Here is a 27,190-nt window from a genome sequence, read left to right on the forward strand (position 1 = left end):
TAGATGAAGTTGTATTTGTCTTTCCGTGATAATCTAAAGTAATAAAATAAATAAAACTTTTAATTTCTTAAACATAAGAAACTTGAAAGAAAAAACAAACAAAAATCAACAACATAGAGACAGAGAGAGAGACAAAGAAAAATATATATATATTTAGGAAAGCGTAGAAGAGAGGGGCAGGAATAAGAGTCCCTTGACAAGACCATTACAGTGATATATGTTAGTCTGGGGGGGGTTGAGAGACCACAGAGAAAGTTGGCTACATGTGCATTTAGAGTGTGAAGCCCCAATTACTCATTTATGTGTATTTTGGCCACCAAGAGCCCTTATTGTTTAAATTTTGTTTAATCTGGCCACGGATAAATGCTTTAAATGTCTCCCAACGAGTTTAATGAGAAGTGTCAGCCTCTGGGTTACATTGAGTAAACAAATCAGTCTGTTGGGACATGAAATTCACAAATCTGATCAGAAAGGAGCAGAGGATTTAAATGGCAGAACCTGCTCCAAGTCATATTTGGGGAAAAAAGTTCAAGTTTCAATGAGGCATGATAAGAAATAACAATACTTTAATATTCACAATTTTTCACAGTGCTAAGAAGGGATGAGTCAACAAAGAAATTATCTATATGAGAAAAAGTATTATGAAGTGGGGAAAAGAAAAAAAAAGTTCCGGAGGTGTGAAATTTGAAGTGCCATGGATCAATATTATTATAGGCTTCAAGAAAATATGACAAAACTTTAGCAGATTTAGACAGACAATAAGTCTTTTTGGAAGAACGGTTAAGGTCAGGGTTTATAACTAAAATAAATCTCTTCCCATTATTAATTTATGTCCAAATTCAGTAGTGAGTTGAATAATTTACAGACAATTGTCATCATCCCAGTTTGGGGCATAGATATTGAGAAAAGTTACACAAGTGTGGTAAAATAGACCAGAGACCAGTACAAACTGCCCATTAGGATCAGAGGTACAGTGAGACACAGAGAAGGGAACATTCTTGTGGATAAGAATGGCAGTTCCTCTGCTTTTTTAATTAAAATTAGAATGGAAAAGCTCACAAACTCTGTAGCTGTGCATGCAGACAATTATTGGCCTTGGTTTTCCTCCCCGGTGGAGGATTTGGAGCAGAAGAACTGTGTGCTCTATCCACTATTACTTCCATATCAAAAGCCTCAGTGCCAAATATCTCCATAACAGCATCTTGACAAGGTCTGTTGATCTCGGTTGTTCGACTGACTCCGGCAAACCCACCATACGAAAGTTCTCCCTGCGAGTATAGTTACTTTGGTCGTCAGGTTGCTTTTGCATCTCCTTATTATATATGGTTAGCTGGGTCACTTAATTTTGGAGCTCGCCACATTGTCACCCAAAGTAGAAAGGGAATTCTCTGCTCCCCTTTTATGATTTCATGGTCAGTAATAGATTGTTGCAGAGTCTTCAGAGTATCACAGCATGTTTTCTGAAAAGACTCAATGGAGTCAAGGTTTTCCCAGCGCAGTTATCGATTGCATCTTGAAAATTCACGATAGCCACGGCTAATCCGACTTCATCATGAGTTTTAGCTGCCGAGGCTCCAGTCGATGCAAGTGCCTCCTTTGTCTTATGTCCACTCTTCGGCATCATATACCTTCGCAATGTTTAATGTAGCAATATATAACATTAAAACCAAAGATAACATGCAAATAAAAGTTTGCAAAGTATAAACTTTAAACATGTGGACGAGCTGCACGACTACATGTCTTCTCCTTCCATGCTCACCGGAAGTCCTTTTACAATTTTTTTAGACAATTTATAAAATTTGCTGTGTGAAAATATTTATCATAATAATAATCAACATGTTTTTTTCCCAATGCTAACATATTTGTGAAAATAAAAGATTAACTTGCACAACATGCACGCACGCTTGTTTCATGTCTCTCACCTCTCCTCTCATTTCACTGTGATTTATTACTTTGTGTACCCTGCAACCTTTTAATTTCACAGTACAGTAAACACTTTCCTACTCCACACATCAAACATTACCTGAACAACACAATGTGAGTTGCTGGTGAACCACTTGTGCACCTTACTCAAACACTACATATACATGCACACACAGAAGTCAAGAAGCAAACCATATCAGTGGGATATTAAATATCTCTTATCAGGTCAGAATGTAAGAGTTTCTGGGTGACCTCATTGCAGACTGCATGAAAGGATGGAACAGGCAGAGAAATGCATTATAATGGCAGTCAAGACTTTGCTAGCTAGAGGCTAATCATGTATCATTTAGTGGAATCTGTTAGCAGTCATTGACCAAACAGCACATCTTCCCATAGCAGTGAGGCAGCGTGAGAAAGTGAACTGCTTTGAATCTCTTTAAATTTTGAGAGAAGCAGCAAGAGAAAGAGCGAGAGAGAGAGAGATTGAGAGACAGTGGCAAAGGCACTTGCATACATTTCAAAGTGCTTTCAGATCCTTTCTATTTTGGAGAGCAATCTTGGTAAGTTACTTAACTGGGCTCACATATAATTTCTAAGCTCTGGAAGAAAAAAAAACAGCAAAGTGCTTTCAGTACTACTATTTACACTTAGAACACTCAGTTTTTAATTTTAAAGGCAGAGTCCATCAAAAGCTTTACAATCTTTGAGGATAAACTCTTCTTAATCAGTGCAACCACCAGGTGCCAATGACCTGTTGCAATTATTTGTTTACAACACTATTTAAAAAAGAGCTTTATTTCTCAGTTTTCTCTTAATAAGGTCTATACAAAGAAAGCTTATAGTAAAGGTCAATGGCGATCAATAGTAATCCATACGACTTGGGCGCTTAATTTTCAAGTTTTCTTAAGCCATTCAAAAGTTTTGTGTAAGTAACAGAAAAGTAAAATTGTTACATTTACATATTTGTCAGACACGTTTAACCAAAGTGACTTACAGTGCACTTATTACAGGGACAATCCCCCCGGAGCAACCAGGAGTTAAATCCCTTGCTCAAGGACACAATGGCGGTGGCTGTGGGGATCGAACAAGCGACCTTCTGATTACCGGTTATGCGCTTTAGCCCACTACACCACCACCACTCAAATTGTAAATTCCATGATTAGCCTATTTTCTTCCACTCCACAAAAGCTCTGAAATCTCATTCATGTTTGCATTTAAAGAAAAAAATGTGCCAGGATTGATTGAAGTCAAAACACCACTGGTTCTTGAGTGTGTTGTAACTGAACATGATGCGTCAGTTTGAATACAGAGAATAGCGAAAAAAGTCTAATGCTGCAGCAAAGGGGCCGATTTTCTGTGAATAAACAACTTAAATTTCAGTCTTTTCTATATTTGAGCTGAACAGCAAGGGTCACAATTGTCTTTTAGCCATGGTCTTTGATGTTAAAGAGCTATGGGATTTCTTCAAAATTCTCCTTTGTTTTGCGCCAACAATTTTTTTTTACAACATACAGGTTAAGATCATGAGGGCAACTAAAACAAACTACAGAATTTTTTTTTCTGAGTGGCCAGAAAGTCATAAACTGAGCTAGCAATGTAACCAGGTGCCATTTCATCATATGACTCAAGTACTGAACGCAAAAAGCAGAATCTTTTCACTGTCTCGGTTCATACCTGGTGATCTCCTCCTTTAGAGCAGCAGGATCTGGTGGGTAGAACTTCACCCGCAGACACATGGTAAATGGAGGTTGTGCTGTGTGGAGAAAATCAACATCACAGAACTAACCAGTCATATACCAAATGAAGTCACATCACCCTTTACATGGGTCAGCTAGTTTAACACATGCAAAGGAATCCTGACCCACTGCATGTCAGAACCACAAACAGCTTCATCAAATGACTGTTACTATTTAAGATGACACCATCTGTACATGTAGAATACCACTAAAGCCCATTTGTTTTCAATAAAGCATGTTTCATTAGTCACCATAGTGATGATGGCTGTAATTGCTCCATTACGGCAACTAGCACTCTATAAATAAGATGAAGGATGATACTTACATTTAATCTGCTTAGAAATTGACTTTGTGATCTCCAGCCAGTGCTAAAATGACAAAGGAGAGAGTTTTAGAGCTGTAAGACCAGTTTGATTTTTAAGATTTTTGATGTGGGTTTTCTATTGACTTCTGTGACATTTATACTGAGCTAGATCTTTTCTATCCCCAACCACACACAAACAGATATGCATCTATTTTCCATCTAACACATTATTTATTATGCAGGAGCAGGTGGTCAGTGTGGGTTGATATACAGAGAATTTCAATATCAGTGTTAATAATTACATCTTTCTTCTCTGCAGCTAAACATTAGCACATCTTCCACACCATGCTGAGATTCTATTACTGCTATTATGTGTAGTCATAGATAAGCCACTGGATTTGATAAAAATGTATGTTCAGGCTTTAGCACCAGTAGGCTAAAGTCTAGAAATAGCATCAGGCTCTTTAACTGGATTCGGTTTCAGGTTGTTGTGAGCTGAAAGCTTTTTGCCAATATTTCCCTTTTCACATTATGGGATTCTGGTTAGAATGCTATTTGTGGCATATTTTTCCAACTAGGAATAATCTAATGGGAATTGTGGGCAATCGGAAGGCACTAGCGTTGTCTCCATGTGTCGTCTACATCAGACTAGATCCTTTAGATGCCCTCATTATTATTAATGTCACTCAATGCAAGAGATTCCCAAAGGGGGTCAATAGAAAAAACAGACAAGATGAAACTCAAGAGTGTGTGTAAAATCCTTGTTCTGTCAGGTTCGCATTTAAAAGACTCAGATCAGAACAGATCTCGAATTCTAGAGAGAAACAGCATTTTTCTTATCGCCTTAAGGGAGCTAAAATATGTTGATTTAAACTCATTCAAAGATTTATACAATTACATAAAAAACACATTTTAGCTAGTCCTTTTACTTAAATACAAACACTGACTAGAGGTTGTGCTACAAACATTAATTATAAAATATTGTGTTTTAAAGGGATATTGTTATCAAAAGAACTCCTGTGGCAAGAGCTCTTTTAGTCTTACCAAGAGCTGTGTTTCGGGTTCTTTACTTTTTCTTTTTATTCTGTATGCAATATGAAAAAGTCAACAGACCCTGCAATCTAGTCTATTTAATTAACAATATTCCATGAAATATTCCACTTAGAAACTCTTGTTTTGCCCCAAATCCACACTCATGTCTCTATCATGGTCTATTTTCACAAGGGGGGGAAAAAAAAACGTATTTACTTATTTGGCTTTTTTCATTATTTTCATTTTTAATCCCTATTAGCATATTTTACCAGCCTGATCTCATGAAAATTATGTTACCGTGGCAACAATTTTACAAAACAAAATTCCGTGCATCATTACAAGTTTTGCTGAAGTTTCCCAGTGAAATGTCCAGCAGGGGGTGCCAAAAGCAAGTGAAAAAAATGTATTCAGACAAGTTTGCGAAAATATAGCAATAATAATGTTTATTCTATGAGACTAGGTTGTCTTTTACAGTGGGAAAAGTAAACACAATTTGTAAAAGTAACACAATTGACCTGGGGCCTCGTTTATAGATATGTTCGTAGAATGATTTTAAATGTAAACGTATGGCAATTTTCTTAATGTTACTACAAATGATTTATAAAAAATGTGTATGCATGCTTGTCAGTTAGAGAATGCACACAATTATTTTCACCACAGTTTCTGCCTTACAAATCCCAATTTGTCCCTCACTTTTGCCATAGGATCAAATTCATAGAATTTAAATCTGATCGTTTATGCGGTTTATTACTTAAGCTTTACAAATACCTTATTTTTTAATCTGTCAAAAAGGAAAGCAATTTAAATTATTTGTCAATGCTTAAAAATCAGTTAATTACTGATTTTGGAGTGTGTGTGTGTGTGTGTGTGTGTGTGTGTAACCATTTTCTCTTTGTAGAGGAATAACCTTTACATGCTAAGCACAATCCTCCTGGTTCTCCACACACCACGGACAAGGACAAACATCTATGTTCTCACGTGATTAAGTCAAATGATTTATGATTTTCAACCTGTCCTTCTAGAAGGTGATGCCATTATTCATCATCTCTGTCTCTCTCTTAGACATTTCCTGATTATCGAGAATAAACCTGTCAGGTTTCCCACTACAAAATCAACACAAATACAGTCCACCCGGAACACGTTAATTCCACACATATTAGGATCACTACCAATGCACAGAAATGAGAGCTGCTTTGAGCATCCTAACCAATGTGGTAGCATTCTCAGAGCAAAAAAAAAATAAAGTTATAAACTTGAACATTAAACACTAAAGATGATGAATTGGTGTTCTGCAGTACTGTTAACCTTGGACTGTTTGAGGCAAGGCACATGCTGGGACACTCACCCGTTGTTTATCTGGATCCACATATCTAATGCCAAAATAGTCCTTCTCCAGCAGGTTTAGATGGTGGCAGATGAGGTCGAATAAATACTGGCCTTTGGCATCCCTCTGAAAGACAAATAGAAAAAAATCATCAATTGAGTAGATTTATTATTTGTCTGGGTAAGCAGTTTTATTTGGGAGAACTTAAGAAAACTGGGCAAATAAAATTATTAAGAGTTTTGTAAATACAAGGATGAGGTGGAAAGCTGAGGATTTTAATGACTGATAACAGAAATCATTTTTCTTCATTCCTCAGACTCATTTGGAGAGATTCTGTATATATGCAATAATAATGCAGGGGAATTGCTATCTGCAAAGCCCAGGGTTCCGACATTTCTTGACCAATGAATTTCAAGGACTTTTCCTTGTGTGCTTTCACAGAAGCACACAAGATGCTCTATGGAACATTCTCCAATCAGGCTGGGATAACACAGATCATTAAGTTTTGGACAAACATGCCATCATTAATGCAAAATGGAAGCATTTTCACAAGTGCTCTCAGAATTTTGGACTTTGGTAGAAACACACTAACCTATTTAATACTTCATAACCATGAAAAAAGTTGAGGAAGGAATGAGAATCAATAAACCTCAAGTCACTTGTCTCTCTCAGTGTACCACAAATATCACTCTCATTTGCATTCATAATCCATTTCCCCTTTTCAATCTTTTTTCTGGAACTGCAAGTGCTCAGAATTTGAAGTGCAACTCAAGATAATTCCCTCTTATTGGCAAGTCTTCAGGCAAGAGTGATAGTTATGTATTAAGATTTACTGTAAGGACTGCAATATGCATGTACCCCTAGACAACATAGTAAGTGTACAAAGGCATTGTATCATGCCTAATAATGAAAAGAGTTGGGGCAATTAAAAGTTAAACACTAGCATTTTTTTTACTTAAACTAGTTTGTTTTATGTGTTCTGTTTACATTATACAAGTTATGCCATTTTCACCAGTTTCAAATAATCACACAGCAGGAGAAGCCAGTTCAAAAGTTTTTATTAAGAACTCTAGCAGCAGGTGCACACTTTAAAGCTGCTAAGCTGTTTTACCTGCCAGCGAGAGTTGTTGAATCATTTCCTGACACTATCAGACAAAAAGAGAAGAGAAGAGAAGCTCCACCTTTTATGCCACGCCAGCAGGAAATTGGATTAAACCATTTTGGTTAGAAAGGAGGGTCCCTCATTCATCTGTTCACATCTTTGCAATAGTTTTGATGATTAATTAATGTATTAGTTTAGTTATTCTTAAAATGTTTATGTCTTTTATACATATTATGTGTATTATTTAAAGGTTTGTGTAACGCTGATGGAACAAAGACGACAGGAAGCAAGACTTCAAGGCAAGGTGCGTCTTTTAATTCCCCTTTTTTAGTGCCCACAATATTCACACAATCTTTAGTATCCACAATTTCCATCTAGTCGAACGCTGAGTTCGTTGTCAGTTTCTCTTCTTCTCTCCTGTGGCTGCTGGCATTTTTAACCGCTCTCCTCGCTCTACTGCAATTAGAGACAGGTGTTAGACATAATTTGGCTCAGGTGTGAGCCCTTACCGCTTTCTCTCCCGGACGGGCGCTTGACCACGCCCCGCTGCCACATACCCCCACCGCCCGACTCAGGCCGGGCGTCATCCGGCCTGCCTACCACTCCCCCATTTCTGGAGAGGAAGTCGGCGGCAGCCATCTGCACCCCGGTCTGTGGACCACCTTGAACTTAAAAGGCTGGAGGGCCAGATACCAACGGGTGATCCGGGCGTTAGTATCCTTCATGCGGTGGAGCCACTGGAGTGGGGCATGATCCGAACAGAGGGTGAAGGCCCGCCCCAGCAGGTAGTATCGGAGGGTGAGGACCGCCCACTTGATGGCCAGACACTCCTTCTCCACGGTGCTGTACTTAGTCTCCCTTAAGGAGAGCTTCCGGCTAATGTACAGCACCGGCGCTCCTCCCTCCACCAGCTGCGAGTACGGCCCCCAGCCCTCTGTCTGAAGCGTCCGTCTGCAATACAAAAGGAGAGAGAAGTCAGGTGCATGCAAAAGCGGCCCCCACAAAGTGCAGCTTTAATCTGCGTAAACGCCTGTTGGCATTGCTCCGACCATTGGACCGGATCTGGAGCCCCTTTTTAGTGAGGTCAGTCAGCGGGCTGGTGACGTCCGAATAATTAGGTACAAATCTTCTGTAATAGCCAGCCAGCCCCAGGAACTGCCTCACCCCCTTTTTGGTCTTAGGTCTAGGGCAAGTCGCAATCGCCGTGGTCTTATCAATTTGGGGACGCACCTGGCCATGACCCAAGTGGAACCCCAGATACCGCACCTCCACCCGCCCAACCGCAGCACTTCTTGGGGTTTGCCGTGAGCCCTGCTCGCCGCAGCGATCTCAGGACGGCCCTCAGATGTTGCATGTGCCGCTGCCAATCATTGCTATAAATGATAATGTCGTCTAAATAGGCAGCGGCGTACGCGGTGTGCGGTCTGAGGATCCGATCCATGAGTCGCTGAAACGTGGCTGGTGCCCCAAACAAACCGAAAGGAAGCGTCACAAATTGGTGTAATCCAAACGGCGTGGTGAAGGCTGTCTTCTCACGGGATATTGGTGTCAAGGGGATCTGCCAATAGCCCTTTGTTAAATCCAGGGTCGAGTAAAATCGAGCAGTACCTAACCGATCGAGCAGTTCATCAACACGGGGCATTGGGTACGCGTCAAATTTAGACACCGCGTTGACTTTTCTGTAATCCACACAAAACCGAACAGACCCATCACTCTTGGGAACAAGAACAACCGGGCTGGACCAATCACTGTGGGATTCCTCTATTACGCCCATATCAAGCATTGCATCTAATTCTTCCCGAACGATTTTCTTTCTATGTTCGGGTAAGCGATAAGGCGGCAACGCACCACCGCGCCCGGCTCGGTCTCGATGTGGTGCTGTATGAGGTTTGTACGGCCCGGAGAGGGAAAACACGTCCGCAAACTCCTTTTGCAACTCAGAAACCTCTGTGAGCTGCCGCGGTGAGAGTTGGTCTCCACAAGTGACCGGAGTGTTGAGATTGTAGTTTTGTTTACCTCCGGTCCGAGCTCCGCCCTGTCCGGAACTACCGTGGCCAACGTCACAGAGGCCGCCTCCTCCCTCCATAATTTCAGGAGGTTGAGGTGATAAACTTGACGCGCCCCTCTATCGGTACGTATAACCTCATAATCGAGATCCCCACTCGTCGTGTGACCTCAAAGGGTCCTTGCCACTTGGCGAGTAATTTAGAGCTTCGATGTTGGGAGTAATACGAGTACTTTGTCTCCGGTGCAAATTCCCGTAGCCGAGCACCCCTGTCATATAGCCGGCGTTGGCGTTCTTGAGCTTGGAGCAAATTCTCCTGTGTTAGTCGCCCCAGTGTGTGGAGTTTGCTCTAAGATCAAGAACGAATTGAATTTCATTTTTACTGTTAGAAGGTCCCTCCTCCCACGCCGCGGATGACATCGAGGACACCGCGGGGCGTCGCCCGTACAGCAGCTCAAACGGGAGAACCCGGTGGAGGCTTGCGGGACCTCTCGTACCGCAAACAACAGGGGTCTAGCCACTTATCCCAATTTCTAGCGTCATCGTGCACGAATTTACTGAATCATGTTCTTGAGCGTTTTATTAAACCGTTCCACTAGGCCATCTGTCTGAGGATGGTAAACGCTAGTGCGAATCGATTTGATGCCCAAGAGCTCGTAAAGTTCGCGAAGTGTCCGTGACATAAAAGTTGTGCCTTGATCGGTGAGGATTTCTTTCGGAATCCCCACCCGGAGATTATCTTGAAGAGTGCCCCTGCAACACTACGTGCGGAGATGTTGCTCAGAGGCACTGCTTCCGGATATCGCGTCGCGTAATCCACTAGGACTAACACGGCGATGTCCGCGTGCTGACCGTTCTAATGGCCCGACGAGGTCCATCCCAATTCTTTCGAAGGGGACCTCGATTAATGGTAGAGGGCGCAAAGGCGCTTTTGGGGTGGCCGGTGGGTTTACCAGCTGACATTCGCGGCACGCCGCACACCACCTGCGGACGTCACCGCCAATGCCCGGCCAATAGAAACGGGCTATTAGACGGAGAAGTGTTTTTCGTTCCCCTAGGTGACCGGCCATAGGATTATAGTGAGCCGCCTGGAAAACCATTTCCGACGGCTCCGTGGAATCAATAATTGTGTTACTTCCTCTTTTGTTTGGGCGTCCTGCGTCACCCTGTATAAGCGATCCTTGATCAGCGAAAAATACGGATATGAGACGGCGACACCCGGCCGGAGTTGTTGACCATCGATTACTCTCACTTGGTCAAAGGCGTGCTTAAGGGTATCATCCCGCGACTGCTCCAAGGGAAGTCCCCTCCGGGAATTCCCGGAGAGGAGGGCGTCCACCTCGCCCCTTCCCACGTCACTCGGAGCAGTCGAGGACGGCCCTGGCTCCGCCTCCCCGCCAAAGCATCGCACATCACACACCCCTTCACTTTCACGCAGGACCCATCCGCACAAACTCCCTCCAATAACTTTCTAAAATTCGGCCAATCCGTACCCAAAATTAGCGGATGGGTGAGGCGGGACTAACCGCTGCCTCTACACTATGTTTTTCTCCCTGAATTTGATCGCCAGAGTCACCCCGGGATATTTGTGAATATCCCCGTGTACACACCTTACTCTCACCAGTTTAGCTGAGCCCAAAGCCCGGGTTGAACCAAGCGTTGGTGGATGGTGGTCTGGTTACAGCCGGTATCCAACAAAGCTTGGTATGTACCCCCTGGATTCTTACCGAATCCGGTACGCTCCAGCCCGATCGGGGCAGCCTGTGGAACATCGGAGACCCGTACCACCGCCCCTATTTCCATCAGCGGGCACTGATCCCGGAAGTGGTCCGGGTCTCCGCACCTCCAGCAGACCGGCCCAGGCGCTGCGGCCGCACCCGTGCTGGCGGGTGCCCCCACCTGAGGAGGAGAGCGGCTGAAGGATGGGGAAGGGCTTGGCGGGTGTTCCCAAGGCCGGGGAGCTGGGCGCGCAAACGCTCAGCGCCTGCGTGGGGGCAGGAACGGACCCTGGGGAGAGAGCAGAGCGAGAGGGAAGAGGGGAGGGAAAAAAACAGGGGAAGACACAGGGGAAGGGGAGACAGACAGAGAGGGCTCATCCGCCCTAGGGATCGCCGCCATGTGGTCCTCCGCGAGTCGGACGGCTTCCTCCAGCGACGCCGGGCGGTGGCACTGGACCCACTCGGCCGTCTTCCGGGGCAAACGCTGAACAAACTGCTCCAGTACCACCTGGTCGATTAGTTCCTCGACGCCGCGGTCCCTCGAGAGCAGCCACCTCCGACAAGCATCACGGAGCCGCTGGGCGAATGCAAACGGGCGGTCGGACTTATCAAGCTTCAAGGCCCGGAAGAGCTGGCGACTTTCTTCCGGGCTCCGACCAACCCGTTGCAGGATGGCTTTCCTCAGGTCGGGGTAAGCCAGGAGGCTTGATGCCGGCAGTTGTTGTGCCGCGAGTTGCGCTTCCCCGGACAGGAGAGGGACTAGGCGGGCTGCCCACTGGTCTTGGGGCCACCCCCAAATCTCCGCCGTTCTTTCAAACAGGTCGATAAATGCCTCTGGATCATCTGCCGGCCCCATCTTCTGTAACGCGGGTGGGGGCAAGGTGGCGCGGGTGTCCGGGGTCGCGGCTGCGGCTGGAGCGGCCTCCTGGCTGAGGAGGCTCCGGATGGCGTGCCGGTCCTCTGCTTGAGCCCGCATGATCTCGAAGAAGCGCCGATCCTGGTCTTGCCGGAGCTCAAGCAGGGATTGTTGGTGGCTTTGATGGAGTGTCGCGAGGGACTGGAGGACTTCCGCCAGCTGGGAGGACTCTACGGGGCGATTCTGTTCCATCCTTTGGAAGGCAGGTGTTCCAAATAATATCCTGGGTTTCGGCACCAGTGTAACGCTGATGGAACAAAGACGACAGGAAGCAAGACTTCAAGGCAAGGTGCGTCTTTTAATTCCCCTTTTTTAGTGCCCACAATATTCACACAATCTTTAGTATCCACAATTTCCATCTAGTCGAACGCTGAGTTCGTTGTCAGTTTCTCTTCTTCTCTCCTGTGGCTGCTGGCATTTTTAACCGCTCTCCTCGCTCTACTGCAATTAGAGACAGGTGTTAGACATAATTTGGCTCAGGTGTGAGCGCCCTTACCGCTTTTCTCTCCCGGACGGGCGCTTGACCACGCCCCCGCTGCCACAGTTTGTTAATGTGAATTTATTTAATTGATGAATGTTATCTCTTTCTTGACTTCCAGTTGTGGTTTGGGTTGAACTTATCTTTATAAATGATGAGTAAGTATTTGAGTATTCTGTCAGCCTTCTTCCAAAATTAAACCTGTTGCCTAATGTATTCATTTCTCTAGAAAGCATTGAACATAAATGTTGACTACACTGTCAGAACAAATAAACGTACAAAATGGCAGCTATGGAATAAAGTTAACTTTAATCCGAAACCTGCGCAGAAAATAACTAAATGTGATTATGGAGGGTTATAAAGGGTTTACATCCTGTTTTTAAAACAAAAGTTTCAGTTTTCCCTAATGCACTAAAATCCTTCGCTTCGCTGATGTCTTTCTGCACCTTAAATAAAATACTGCAGTGCTTCACACACTGGAGCATGACTGAGAAGAACTGATGATTCAACTGAACTGTTTCACCTTTAAAACAGTGACAGAAACAACTGAGAACTCTCTCACTCTGTCCCTTCTCCATTAGGTAGGATACATCATGTTCTGTACCTCTAGATCAGAGGTCGGCAATCTTATTGTCATGGAGTGGCATGTTTGATTTTCCTGGTCAATGGCTGTGCCGACCCCCCAAAACACAAATAAAAAAACATGGGATTTTCCATATGAGTCTACTTGTCAAATTGTTTCTATTTTGTATTTTTCTAATTTAATCGTTTATTTTTCATTATAAATAATATTATCAGCATAAAGTTTGAGTAAAAGTTTTGTGCAAAGCCCGATGATTATGATATAATCATGATTCTGCATGTGACTTTTCACAGATCATTTAATAACAGAAAACCTATCCTTTTGTACAAAATGAGTTAACACAGTTAATGTCACAAATTTGCATATTTGATTACTGATCATGAAATTGGGTGGAATCTTATATATTTCTTATATTATGTCATTGTAATCATGTAATCACTATCATGCAAGCAACAGCGAGAGAGCGAGTGCACGCACTTTGCGTATCACAAGTGATCAACTATTTATCCCTTTTCTGTAAATTGCACCTGCAAAATCCTAAAACTTTATTTCCAGGTTTAATTTATATTTTGAATAGACTCAAATTTTTGAACCCCACGATGTGGGTTTATATTTTCTCTTTTAATCGTTTAATGTCATTTTGAGTGTGATCCTGGAATAAGGAGGGTGTATGCTAGGTTGGAAATCTCAAGGATTAATAGTGGTGTTTTCCTTATTACATCACGTGTTGTTCTGAAAGCAAAAAGAAACCAATGAAACACGGAATGTAGGCTGTCATCCACACAGCCTGACTGAAGCAAAACGGGTGCGTTTACTTGTGATTAACCTAAAGTGAAGTGCTGCCGGCTCATGATGCCTGAATGGCTTGCACGCACTGCATGAGTCTGTTGCGTATATTGCAGTCTCGTCACATTTGTACTTTTTTTAGCTTCCCATCCAGCTTATGAAAACATGCTGCGTGATCATGAAGAAGGTATACATCAAGATGTAGATTGGAATTCTGGTGCAGAATATATATAAATAACATAGCGTACTCCTCTCTCGGCGTTGCTGTCATGCCAGTGATTGCACAAATGCTGGGACACGTGCCATAGGTTGCCAACCCCTGCTCTAGATAAAAACACGCTCTTAAAAATATGGTGCTCTTACAGACATGCAGTCAAACTGAGCTTTTCATATTATTATGTGGAATATGAAAATTAAAAGACATAAAGGTCAAACAATAAATCCAGCATTTTCATCAGTCCAAACAGCTTTGAAAACCAGGTCAGGCTCTCAAATGCATTTACAGAGGTGTTTCTGAGATATCAGTCATTTGAACTTACTAATGGTGTTTCTGTGTGCCTCAAGAAGGCAGGAGAAGGGCAGAAGAGAATCACGCTTGTTTGTTTACTCTTGGAAATATATTTTTAATCTTTCAGAGGGGGCAACACACATGGGGAGAGTGATTCAGTGGCAGTGCCCAAGTCGAGGAACCTCAGGATTTAAAGGAATAGTTAAAGGAATATTCCGGGTTCAATACAAGTTAAGCTCAATCGACAGCATTTGTGGCATAATAGTGATTGTCACAGAAAAAAAAAAAAAAAATCTGGGTTATTGGGTGTGGGGGTTCTTAAATTTGTGTAAATGTACTTGGGGTTTGATGTAGTATTATTGTAAAAAAAAAAAAATCTGACTAATTTCACACATTTCTATTACATATATGTGGTCTTGTTTCATGAATACAGCGTATACTTTTTCAGAATCTACCTCAAAAAAAGTGAAATGTTACAACATGCATAGGCAGTTTGTAACAGGTAAAAGTACATATAACAGCTTAAAATCACCCTCTAACAACTGTATCTGATATAGTTAAAAAGCCTAGAAAATAATCTAAATTTTCTTGTAAATAAAAGCCATTTATTAACTCTGTCATATACACTGTATAATATAGCAATCATTTTGACACTTCAAAAAAAATACACAACAAAGCCACAGCATTGACCGAAATAATGCATGGATTGATGACAAAACACACACACACACACACACACACAACACACACACACAAACGTGAATTAAGGGGATTAATGTAAATTACGTATCTGACTGCATGGAACTGCATACAGTTTTTTGGAATTGGGGCACATTGTACAGCAATGTTAGGCGCAACTGGGATTTAAACCTGGCTGGTCACTTCTGCTGGCAATCTAAGAATAAAAAGACTGTTAAAAAATGTTATTTTGCTACTTTAAAGTGAACCTTTGCCGATATCTTCCGCAAATTTTTATTTCTACACAGTGTTGATATGGCAACAACTAAACAAATGAAGTTTTGTCTTACAAGCGTGTGTAGAAACATTTAAATCACGTGTTACAACTAGCCCTGCATTAGTTTGTGCCCTGCTCTCCCCCTAGTGAGGCACTTAAATTAGGAGTGAATGGGGGCCAATTTGTGCATCCTGTTTCCACTGAGCATCCTTGAGATGTTTCTACAACTTGATTGGAGTCCACCTGTGGTAAATTCAGTTGATTGGAGATGATTTTGAAAGGCACACACCTGTCTATATAAGATCCCACAGTTAACAGTGCATGTCAGAGCACAAACCAAGCCATGAAGTTCAAGGAATTGTCTGTAGACCTCCGAGACAGGATTGTATCGAGGCACAAATCTGGTGAAGGGAAAATAAAAATTTCTGCAGCATTGAAGGTACCAATGAGCACAGTGGCCTCCATCATACGTAAATGGAAGAAGTTTGGAACCACCGGGACTCTTCCTAGAGCTGGCTGCCCGGCCAAACTGAGCGATCTGAGGAGAAGGGCCTTAGTCAGGGAGGTGACCAAGAACCTGATGGTCACTCTGTCAGAGAGCATTTCTCTGTGGAGAGAGGAGAACCTTCCAGAAGAACAACCATCTCTGCAGCACTACACGAATCAGGCCTGTATGGTAGAGTGGCCAGACGGAAGCCACTCCTCAGTAAAAGCACATGACATCCCACCTGGAGTTTGCCAAAAGGCACCTGAAGGACTCTCAGACCATGAGAAACGAAATTCTCTGGTCTGATGAAACAAAGATTGATCTCTTTGGCCTGAATGGCAAGTGTCATGTCTGGAGGAAACCTCATCACCTGGCCAATACCATCCCTAGAGTGAAGCATGGTGGTGGCAGCATCATGCTGTGGGGATGTTTTTCAGCAGCAGGAACTACTAGTCAGGATCAAAGGAAAGATGAATGCAGCAATGTACAGAGACATCCTTGATGAAAACCTGCTCCAGAGCACTCTGAACCTCAGACTGGGGTGAAGGTTCATCTTCCAACAGGACAAATGACCCTAAGTACATAGCCAAGAAACATAGGTGTGCCAAGCTTGTAGCATCATACACAAAAAGACTTGAGGCTGTAATTGGTGCCAAAGGTGCTTCAACAAAGTATTTCGTTTTTTATTTGTAATAAATTTCCAAAGATTTCAAACAAACTTCTTTCATGTTGTCATTATGGGGTATTGTTTGTAGAATTTTGAGGAAAATAATGAATTTAATCAATTTTGGAATAAGGCTGTAACATAACAAAATGTGGAAAAAGCGCTGTGGAAAAAGCGCTGTGAATCCTTTCCAGATGCACTGTATATTCACAGAATCAACATTTAGCCCCCACTATTACCCCTCCCAATCCCCAATCCCCAAGCCCACCCTGACCCTCCACAAACATCTATGTAAATGCTTTAATAAAATTCTAAGCTTCACATTTCTGCTTTAAGAAATAAAAAAATAAAAATAATAATAATAAAAAAATATATATATATATATATATATATATATATATATATATATATATATATATATATATATATATATATATATATATATATATATATTTTTTTTTTTTTTTGTGGTAATCAACATTGTCACAAATGCTGTCGACTGAGCTTAAGTTGTATTTAACCTGGAATATTCCTTAAACCCTAAAATGAAAATTCTGTCAATATTTAATCACATATAATTCCAAACGTGTATACTGTAGTGTTTATCTTAGGAACACAAAGGGAGACATTTTTGATTTGATAGTTCATTGTGACCAGACCTGTCAAGCTTCAAAAAATGTTGATCAAAGCAAACTCATACACACAAACATACACACACATGCATACTGTACACAGGTTTGGAAAAACACTCTCATGAGTCTGATGCTGTATTGTACACTTGACATTAAAACCCTCCTATCCGCCAAATGCGGGTAGAAATCGGCAGTGGTGGGTAACTCCATTGCCTTTAACAGCCACTTTGGCAGGTGGCCGCAGCCAAAGCAAATTTTATTGTATTAATCTAATTTTCAGTGCTTTATAAGCAGTAAATATGCTTCTTATATCTGACACACGCATATCTGGGGGGTGGATGGAGTATGCTTTTGCACGGAACCGCCGCAGCACACATCAGCATGGTCCAGAGAAAGATCGTCAGAGCTCTGGGACAACACAAACCAAGTGATTCAGTCTGGCTTCACTCGATATTGCGGTGACCGGTGGAGACCACAAAACTTATATGACCCATTTGAATTCTACTGAGAATCTTCAACTTTAAAGTCCTATATGTAGGAAGTCAGAATTCTCAAACTGCTAGACAGCCCTGACATTATAAACAGTAAGGCTGTCAAATTAAAATTCGAATTTCTAATATTCGTCGAATTTAAAAAAAAAATGCACATTCGAATGCAAAAACCGTGCATTCGAATTTTAGGTGTGTCAGGAGGCGCTCGAGACATGATGATGACGTAGATGATGCGTTTGTTTTTGTTAGCCTATCCAGCTCAACCCATTAGATGCAGCACGGCTGCGTTGATAAATGAGAGTGAGAACTTGGGGTTGGAGAGGATCTTACTTACACCAAAACACCTAAAAATTGCAGTGTGGGGCTTCTTTGAATTCTGGAGTATCGAAAGCGAGATTGTTGACAAAACCAACATTTACACATTTGTAATTTGTGTAAGAAACCGCTGCTATGTCACTCCACAACATCTAACTTGAGAACACACATGCAGTCTTCTCATCCTGAAGGGTTTACTTATCCCGAAGAGTTTTCTCGAGAATGTCATGATGAGGGGCCATTATTAAAACAGTCCAAGGTATCGGCACATCGGTCAGAGCTGAGCATGTGTTATCATCAGCTGGAAACATTGTCAACAAAAACACTCAGCCCTTGCGGCAGATCAAGTTGACCGTCTGGTGTTTTTGACAAACAATATGTAGATGTATGAGTGAGTGGATAGTTTCAGAATAACAATTTGTGTTAACATAATACATTACGCTGTCTGTTGAAGTGTGTTTTCTCATATTACTGATGCTCTTCCACTTATATGCACTTTTGTTACCTCAATTTCCTTGCGTGCACATTTAAGAAATTATATTTGATCTATGAACGATTGTTTAAAACGTTATGCACTTTAAACAAAGTCATAACATTTCATTTCAATAACAAATGCGATGCTTTATTTGGATTATACTTGCTCGTTGCACTCACTTGCGCCCTCTTGTGGGTTTAGGAGACAATACAGTACTTTTTTCCAATAACATAAAGTTATGTCTTTAGAATTCGAATATAATTTGAATATTACTATTATTTAAGTAAGAAATTCCAATTTAGTTTTTCAGCCATTTTGCCAGCCCTAATAAACAGCCCTGACAAGGTGAAGAGACAATAGTGTGCCATGTATCAACATAAATTACAAGGTTTTTTGAAATACACTTCATCATTCAGACTAAAATGTTTTGCAGTAACACTAACTTAACTGGTATAGATGCATATTAAATTGATTAGGGTGAATCTATAAGACTAAATTTTAATTATTGATAATTATTCTGTCATCATTCACTCACCTTGTATGGCTTTCTTACAAATGCCCCTCAATAATAATGGAAGAACTACAGTAAAATTTCATGAAGGCAAGTATGTGAAGTGCAAGAGTTAAATGGGCTTAAAATCTGTACTTCAGTGGACAAATAGACTAATTATTGACATCCTACTCCTGTTATATCTGACCATATTTGTCAGGTATAGAGAGATGACTTTAATCATCAGACCTGTGTCCTGCTGAACTCACATCATTCTTGTTCAAATAACATTTCCAAAGAAATCCATGCAGTTACAGTTTAAAGTTACTTGTATCACTTTTTGTAGGTCTAGTTGTGGGGATTTTGGCTAGTGAAAATGCTGAGTGGCTAGTGACTTTGGAATACTACTAGCCACAGTGGCCAGTGAGCCGAAAATTTATTGTCAAGCATTGTCAAAAATCACATTCTAGTTCTCATCTCAAGTTCTCTGCATGACAATTAGTAAATCTTTTAGTTCCAAACTTTTACTGTTCTATTTCGGGTAACTGAGCAGATGGAGGGCAGTGGAGCATGAGTGCATACGTCTGGATAATGCCAAATAGAACATTCTGTGGGTGTCTAGAGCCGACTGTAAAGCTGTACAACACACTGGCTTCACACAGAAGTGCTGGAACACACAAACACTGCCAAAGGGGCCAAAACTGGAGAAATAAGTGTCCCCTATTTGCGAGCAGGTCAGAACACCTTCGCTGTTGAGAGAGAAATTAGCAAATCTCAGCAAAATAATAAGCAAATAAAAAAAGAAATAAAATGTATTATTTAATCCACTGACCTACGGCCCACACTGAAATCAGTGAATTGGTTGGGTGTCGCATTAGGTCATAGACAGGACAGAGAGTGCCAACAGCTGTGTTGAGTCCCTGGATTTGGAATTTATCTGACTGAATTCACCCTGTACTAGACCACTGTTAAAAAGTGTGTGTAATTTCTGAAACGGAGTTGCCTGAAAAAAAAAAATCCCCATTGCTGCTAAAATTAACATTCTGCATGGGAAAGCATTCGTATGTATATTGCCACAGTTCATAAACAATTTTATCATGATCAAGACGAACGATTATCAATATATGAATCAAACTCACTCAGATTGCTGCAAATTTATGACATGGTTTTCCATGCATACTTTTTTAATTACATCCCTGTATGTGGGCAGAGACAAATCACAGTGAAATCACACACAGTAATGTGAACTTTTCCCCCATCTTGCCTACAATGGACTACAATATCTCACAGTAGACGGATCACATGTGTTCCAATAGAGCCCAACACTGCATGCCTACTTATTTAAAGACTTCTGGTCAGTTTTATGCTGCAAGTCACTGTCAGTATCAACAGGATTTCAAACCAGAGCAGTTTGAAGATCATTTTGACATCCAGAGTTATCAGTTTTCCTGGGGTGCACTGATATGTTCAGATATTACAATAGACCTCTATAAGACCCAGCACTCTGTGGAAATGTGGTAAAGGCCAGACAGAAGAGCCTGGGGTTGAGCCTTGGACACAATGTGGCAAGTAATATTCATATAGCTCATGGTGATTTACTTGTCAGCATTCAGACAAAGGCCCAAGGGATTATGCAGAAGTGCTAACCCCTGTCCCTTTTGAGCAGGTTCCTCACTGAAGCACCATAACCCATTATGGCATGTCTGCTTACTAGAGTAAAGCTAAAAGAGGCAAACACACATTCTCATACACCACATCTCTTCACTCAGGCCTGTAACACACACACACACACACACACTTGGACTGAATGAGCAAATGCATGGTGACAATGACTAAGCATAAGTCATCCATTGTTATGAGAGATTAATGTTTTTACATTCACTTATACTGCCTTTGGAGTAAGCCACCAAAGCGACATAAAGAAGCTCTGAAATAATTAAATTTCCCGAACACACATATTTAACAGAGCACATTCAAACACACCCTATCCCAGCCCATGTTTTAACACAGTGGAGAGCAGTACACAAATATTTGTAGAGGCCATTCATCATCTACAGTAAATGAGATGGCTGGACAATGCTCATTGTTCATCAGAGTGAATGTGTAAATAGCCACTTAGCCAGAGATAACACAAAGGCAAAATCATCCATCTTCCACAGCTCTTGGATAATGAGACTGCATTGGGAATATCAGTGTTTTTTTGTCAATAAAACAACATATCCTTCAGTTACACCAAAATATATCTGCAAAAACCAAACAAGGATGGAAATTTAATGTTGTCTTCAACGGCATCACAATTTGAAGGGTTATAGTTTAGTATAGTATAGTAAAGTATAGCATATATGGAATCACTTTAAATTAATTTAAATTTAGCTAATTTCAGTGAATAAGTGCACTATCTCTGAAATATATTTTTACCGGAGAATTGCACCACATCCATTTGTGCTTACAAAATGCAGTATATTAAATATTTGCCACGGAGAGTGAGAGAGAGGACATTAGTATTTTACAACATGCCACTTTTCCAGAGCATCTCTCCATTAACCTATGTTTACCTCTCTTTCCCATCCACTCTCACTGCAAAAGGTTGTACTGTTTCCTGGAAACAATACATAACTGCAGGAATTGTGTACTTTTGGGACAGAGGAAATAAAGCTTAATGAGATTGTTTCTAATTAAATCTAATGTTGTATCTCAGCTCTGTTCATCAAGAAAGACAAACTGTTTAGAGGGCAAAACATCCACATATACAGATTGGCCTTCAAATAAATGACAGTGAATTTATCCATTAAATGCTGGTAGCATGGCACTAATGGTGAGGAAAGCACACAGTATTGCAGTATATTGCAGTCAACGGCACCAAACTGGAATAAAGGTCCATGTTCCAGTCAACACAATGGCAGTAACTCAGTTGCTGGGGACACATCCTAGGCTTTTACTTATGATATAAATATATTCCCATATGTCCCCAAATTTTAAATCAATGGCATGATACTGTTTTACAACATTGGAGAATGTATTTCTAAGAAAGGCTGTGTGGCCTTTTTATCATTAGTAGATTGGCTGTTGGGGATTGTGAATGATGGCAGTGGGTAATGTAGCAAACTGAAGTGTAATTTCCAGTTTCATGGCCTTAAGTAAATCTCATCTTCTTTAGCAAACTATGGAAGGTATCACATAAATTAATGAACTGAGAAAGAAAGAAAGAAAGAAAGAAAGAAAGAAAGAAAGAAAGAAAGAAAGAAAGAAAGAAAAGAAAGAAAGAGCTATTTCTTCTTAATCACTTAATAAAAAGGTACAAAGCATGAAAAGTAATTATTTGAGAATAAATATGAAGTTTAGGAGCCAGCACATTTATCAAGCAATTAGCCTAGTGTGTATTGATCTCAAGGTCTCCAGTGCACTAGCTTAGCATGAGAATGGCAAAGTCAAAGCTAAAGATTAGCTATTTCAGTATAATGCATTGCCAGAAATAAATTCTGTTTTTCCTCTGCAGTTCTGTTCCTTAAGGTTCTTTATTTAATATTAAAGCAGTTGGCCCTGGCCCTTTTTTAAGAAATTGTGTCATGGTTCAATACTTGAGTCACCTTAATAATTTTATAAAAACAGAGAAAAGGTAAGCATGCATCTGGGTGTCTTCAGAGGGCCCAAAAAGCATTTGGACACTTTAGTGCATTAATACTTGACCATGATAGACAGCCAGACAGCCATCTGTATACACACAAGGGTCCATGAGGCCCCGAGCACTGCACCATTCAGGGCTAAATCAGACCAATAGACCCCAGCCACTCCTCAGAGCTCCACATCAAACCACACAAATTAGCCATAAACATAAGTAATGTAGGGCAGTGTAAACTATCACAGCAATGTCCAAGTCACTCAGTTCACTATCAGGCTTGAAACAGGGTGTGTTTTAAAATTTCCTTGATCTCTCTGGTGTTTGGTTTGTAGATTAATGCTGCAGAGGGAGGACTTCACTCGACTTTCTATTTAACTTCATTGTGTGTCTAAATATACTGCATGTCCGTCATAATGCTCTTCTCCATCATTTGATGAATTACTTCTGCCATGATAAAAAGATGTACACAAACGACAATTTTTAGTGAAATTATGTTGACTGCCTGCTGTCCATGACTGGTAACAAAGTAATGTTAATTGCACAAGGCAAAAAGTTCTGTGACTCAGGCCATGTCCAAACTAATCTGTTTTAGTTAACAAAAACTAAACTTCAATTTAATTATTTCAACAACGGCAACATTTTCCAAAGTATGCAGTACTAGAGAGTGTTTTCAAAAGTCTCAATTTTCAGAGGAGGAAAACACAGTTACAATGTGGACAAGAAGAAAAAACGTAGCAAATTCAATGCGTTTTCAAACCAAAATGTATTATATTAGTGTGGGGACAGACTAAGGTTGAATCTATAATAAACCTTCTTTATTCAGAAATTATTTTTACTGAAAAGAAATTATTTTGAAAATGATTTTTCTGCACATTTACAACCTGATTAAACTGGACTATGAGTGTTAAATGAATAAATCACAGGTTTTTGCTTTAAAATAGCATGCAAAAGTGTAGCAACTGTTTAGTGATAGTGACTTCGCTCCTGAATCACTAAACTGCATTGACAGAGGACTCTCATCTCACAAAGTGCTTTGCTCAGTGTTACAAATCCCAAAAGCAGCATAGAGGATTCCCGCTATGTCATTGCGTGAAAGAATAAAACAAGACTAAGCATACCCAAACTGGGCCATCAAAACACAGTGGGGCATGTGAGAGATAGGAGGGGAAAGAGGGTGAATTTGCCCTAGAAGAAAGCACAAGAAAGAGATAGATTCAGAGATACAGTCATACCAACAGAGATAGAGAGACAGGGCCATACTTATAACATCAAAGAGACTGTATAAATTCACACCTACATGATATTTCACAAGCTTCAAAGAGTGATTAAAAATTCTTCTAGACACATGTTTGGAATCTTTTGGCAGCCTTATGTGATATTAGACCTGGTTTAAGGTCACTGTATATTTGATCAATATAGTAACATCGTAAATGGCTTTATTGATATGTCTGATTCATATGTTCCCTGCCTTCGACTCGAGACAGCTGGGACAGGCTCCAACACTACCTGCGACCCTACATAGTATAAGCGGCTATAGAAAATGGATGGATGGATGATACATTTGTATGACATTAGATGCAATTATGAAGCAATTAATGTATTTGAAACCTAGCTGATATTACAAGCTTCAAAGAGTGATTAATAGGTTGATTTACCCAATAAGTGTTTCCTGGCTCAACATATGATGAGTTTTGGACAGGACGATATGTTTGTGTCTAGTGTCTAAGACATCACACACTTCAGCTTTAAGTTCACAATTATAAAGCAATTAAAGGGAGCGTTCACCCCAAAATTATGTCACCATTTAGGCTGCTGGCTCTCATATTGTTTCAAACCCGTATAACTTAATTTTTTTGGAACACAAAAGGTAAAATGTTACTGAATGACTGCCTCGTCACTTTCATGTCATCTTTTTGTCCACACAATTAAAGTGAATGGTGACTGAGGCTGTCATTCTGCCTGATATTTCTTTTTGAGTTCCATAAAAGAAAGAAAGTAATACGAGTTTGGAACAACATGTAAATGATAATATAATTGTAATATTTGGGTGGACATTTCAAACCAACCTTTTAGGCTTTAATCAACTGTTTTTTCCTCACACAATCTGCAGAGATATTTCTTCAATGAACAGATGAAGACAGACATTATGTTCCTTCGGCCCGAGACAGCTGGGCGAGTCTTCAACAATACCCGTGACCCTACATAGGATAAGCTGGCTATAGAAAATGGATGCATGATACATATGCATGACATTAATTGCAATTATTAAGCAATTAATATCTCTGAATGAAACCTACCTGTTATATCACAAACTTCAAAGAGTGATGAATGACTATGACAGTTTCAAACCAACCTTTTAGGCTTTACTCAACAGTTATTCCCTCAAACAATATGCAGCTGCTTTGAAACAATGTGTTTCAAATAAAAATAACTTGACTTGATTCTAAACTTTGTCTTTACCAAAAGTTTTGGCAGAAAGTCTAGTGAAATGGCATTAAGATCTATGAATCCTGCATTCCATGACACTGTGAATAATTTATGGTCTAGATTGCGGATCCCTGGGGCCACCATTAAAGCTCTGTCACGCAGTATGGTACTATTCCTCTTACGCCTGCCAGCACAGGAAGCCAGTTTCAAAGGCCAAATAGATTTCTGCATTTTTATGGCTGACTTCACTAGTGGTAAGTGATCTCCCCCAGGGTTGGGAAACACAAGGGGTACAGTACAGAAGCACTGGTATTTTAAACCCCTTCATGAATGATCATGAATAGGCCTGAGGTATGACATATGTTGTGTCACAGTGTCAACTTCTAGGCTGTTGATGTCCTTAAGTGCTGCTCCAGATCCCTGGGGAACATTGAATATGATATGATGGAAGGATGGATGGATGGATATAATATAGATATAATATATCAACACAAATAAAAAAAACAAATATATATATATGTAGATGCACTTGGCCATGAGCAGAATATGAGTAAACATAAAAGAGTAAAACTGTGTATAGACAACATCAAGAAGCCTTGAGGGTTGGCAGATTCATGCAACTCTTTAAAAATATAATAACTGGTAATCAGCTGCAGTTTGAGACCACATAATGAAAACCTAAAGCCACTTCTGCAACAACAGCCTTTAACACACAGTCAATATCTCTCATAACATCTTGCAAAGTGATACCATACGACAAGTTCCGGTAACACCCAGCATCTCTCCCACAGTGAAGTGCTAAAGGTAACTGGCTATTTCTGTCTGTACTCTTACATTGACCTAACTGCTCATTAACATAGAGGAGAGCACAGAGGCTGAGGGGCTCATGTTGAGTAGGACTGACTTTAGTCAGAGAAATCAGAACTACCTGCCCACTCACTGTGAAAATACTGCTACAGGCACCACAGATGGACACTGAGTTCACTGCTCTTTCTATTGCTAGAATTCAGCATAACCCATTACCCTGCCACACACTGCAAACTTATCAAATGTTAAGTAGTGTTTGTCCAACTTCATCACATGGGTAATTGGCATGTTGCTTGCTGCTGAAATCAAACCCATTCTGCCAAATTACTGACAAGTACCATACCCCATCAAACCATTCTAGCGCTTTGTGTGACACACATTGCATGAGCAATCTCTGAAACATTGGTTCTGGTCCCATGGAAACCAAGTAAATGTGTTAATGTAAACTAAGGTGAGCATGATATGAAGATTGCATTTTCACAAACAAAAATAAATAAATATCCACTTAAGGTTAGGTTTAGGGTAGGGTGCATAAATAAATTTGATATGACTTAAGGCTTTAATATATAAAAAAATCCTTTGACAGTCCAGTCATCTATGAAGAAATTTTTCTTCATCCAGGTCATTGTAAAGTTGTTAGAATTCAGGCAAAATATCTAAACTTATTTTTGAATTCTTGAAACCACTGCTTCACAAATCAGACTGATTTTACAGTGAAATCGGAAACAGTAGGTTGACTTTTCTTTAAATCTAAAATCAGTCTGTGCTTACCGTAATTTGAAACACTGCCCCCAGTGGCCAAAGCAGTCAATGTTGTTGGGCTTATGGGCATGTGTGAGTTCCATTTTCAAAATCAAGTTGTTTTCAGATGTACAGGCTGTCCTACAGTGAAGAAGAATTCATATTTTCTAAAAATGTCTGTGAGTCAGCATAATGTGGCCAGTCCTAGGATACCGGAACTCTTAGAAACAACATGACGACTTCCTGTGTGATTATATTGCACAAACAGGGAACTACTGTAAGAACACTCGCTTCTAACTAAACATTTGATGATACAATCTTTTTCAATGTTACAGTACAATCCAACATATATTGCTCCTAACTCAAGAGTGCTCTTATGCCAAGTAAATAAGGATGTTTCAGTGGGTGTTGTAAAGCACTGGGAAGGTTATTATGTGTGGGCAGTAGAGCTCCTCATTGTGCCTTTGCAAGGATAAGAAGGGTATTGTAGCATTACAGGTTTCTCAAACTGTTAGACTCCACTAGATTGCATTTGCTGTATTTCCTTAGGGGCAAAGTATTGCATACTATCAGCATCATTTCCCTACAGTACATAACAGGGAAAAACAGTATAGTTGATTGCATATGATTGTTGTACAACTGTTTGAGTATGAATGATTGCAACATAGATCC

The 27,190-nt window shown here is 40.6% G+C and overlaps 1 protein-coding gene across 2 annotated transcripts in view; it reads right to left on the bottom strand.

Annotated features, from left to right (window-relative positions):
- Positions 1-27,190, bottom strand: part of LOC127623394 (FERM domain-containing protein 5-like) — a 175,740-nt gene that overhangs the window by 43,172 nt on the left and 105,378 nt on the right. The window contains exons 2-4 of one of the 2 annotated variants that reach the window (XM_052097851.1): positions 6,341-6,445; positions 3,985-4,027; positions 3,598-3,676 (exon numbers count right to left, since the gene is read on the bottom strand). In XM_052097851.1, the coding sequence (XP_051953811.1) occupies positions 3,598-3,676; positions 3,985-4,027; positions 6,341-6,445 (227 nt within the window). The remainder of the gene's footprint in view (positions 1-3,597; positions 3,677-3,984; positions 4,028-6,340; positions 6,446-27,190) is intronic. The other variant, XM_052097852.1, reaches the window with a different exon arrangement.

Source organism: Xyrauchen texanus, chromosome 29 (assembly GCF_025860055.1).
Source record: "Xyrauchen texanus isolate HMW12.3.18 chromosome 29, RBS_HiC_50CHRs, whole genome shotgun sequence".
NCBI lineage: Eukaryota > Metazoa > Chordata > Actinopteri > Cypriniformes > Catostomidae > Xyrauchen > Xyrauchen texanus.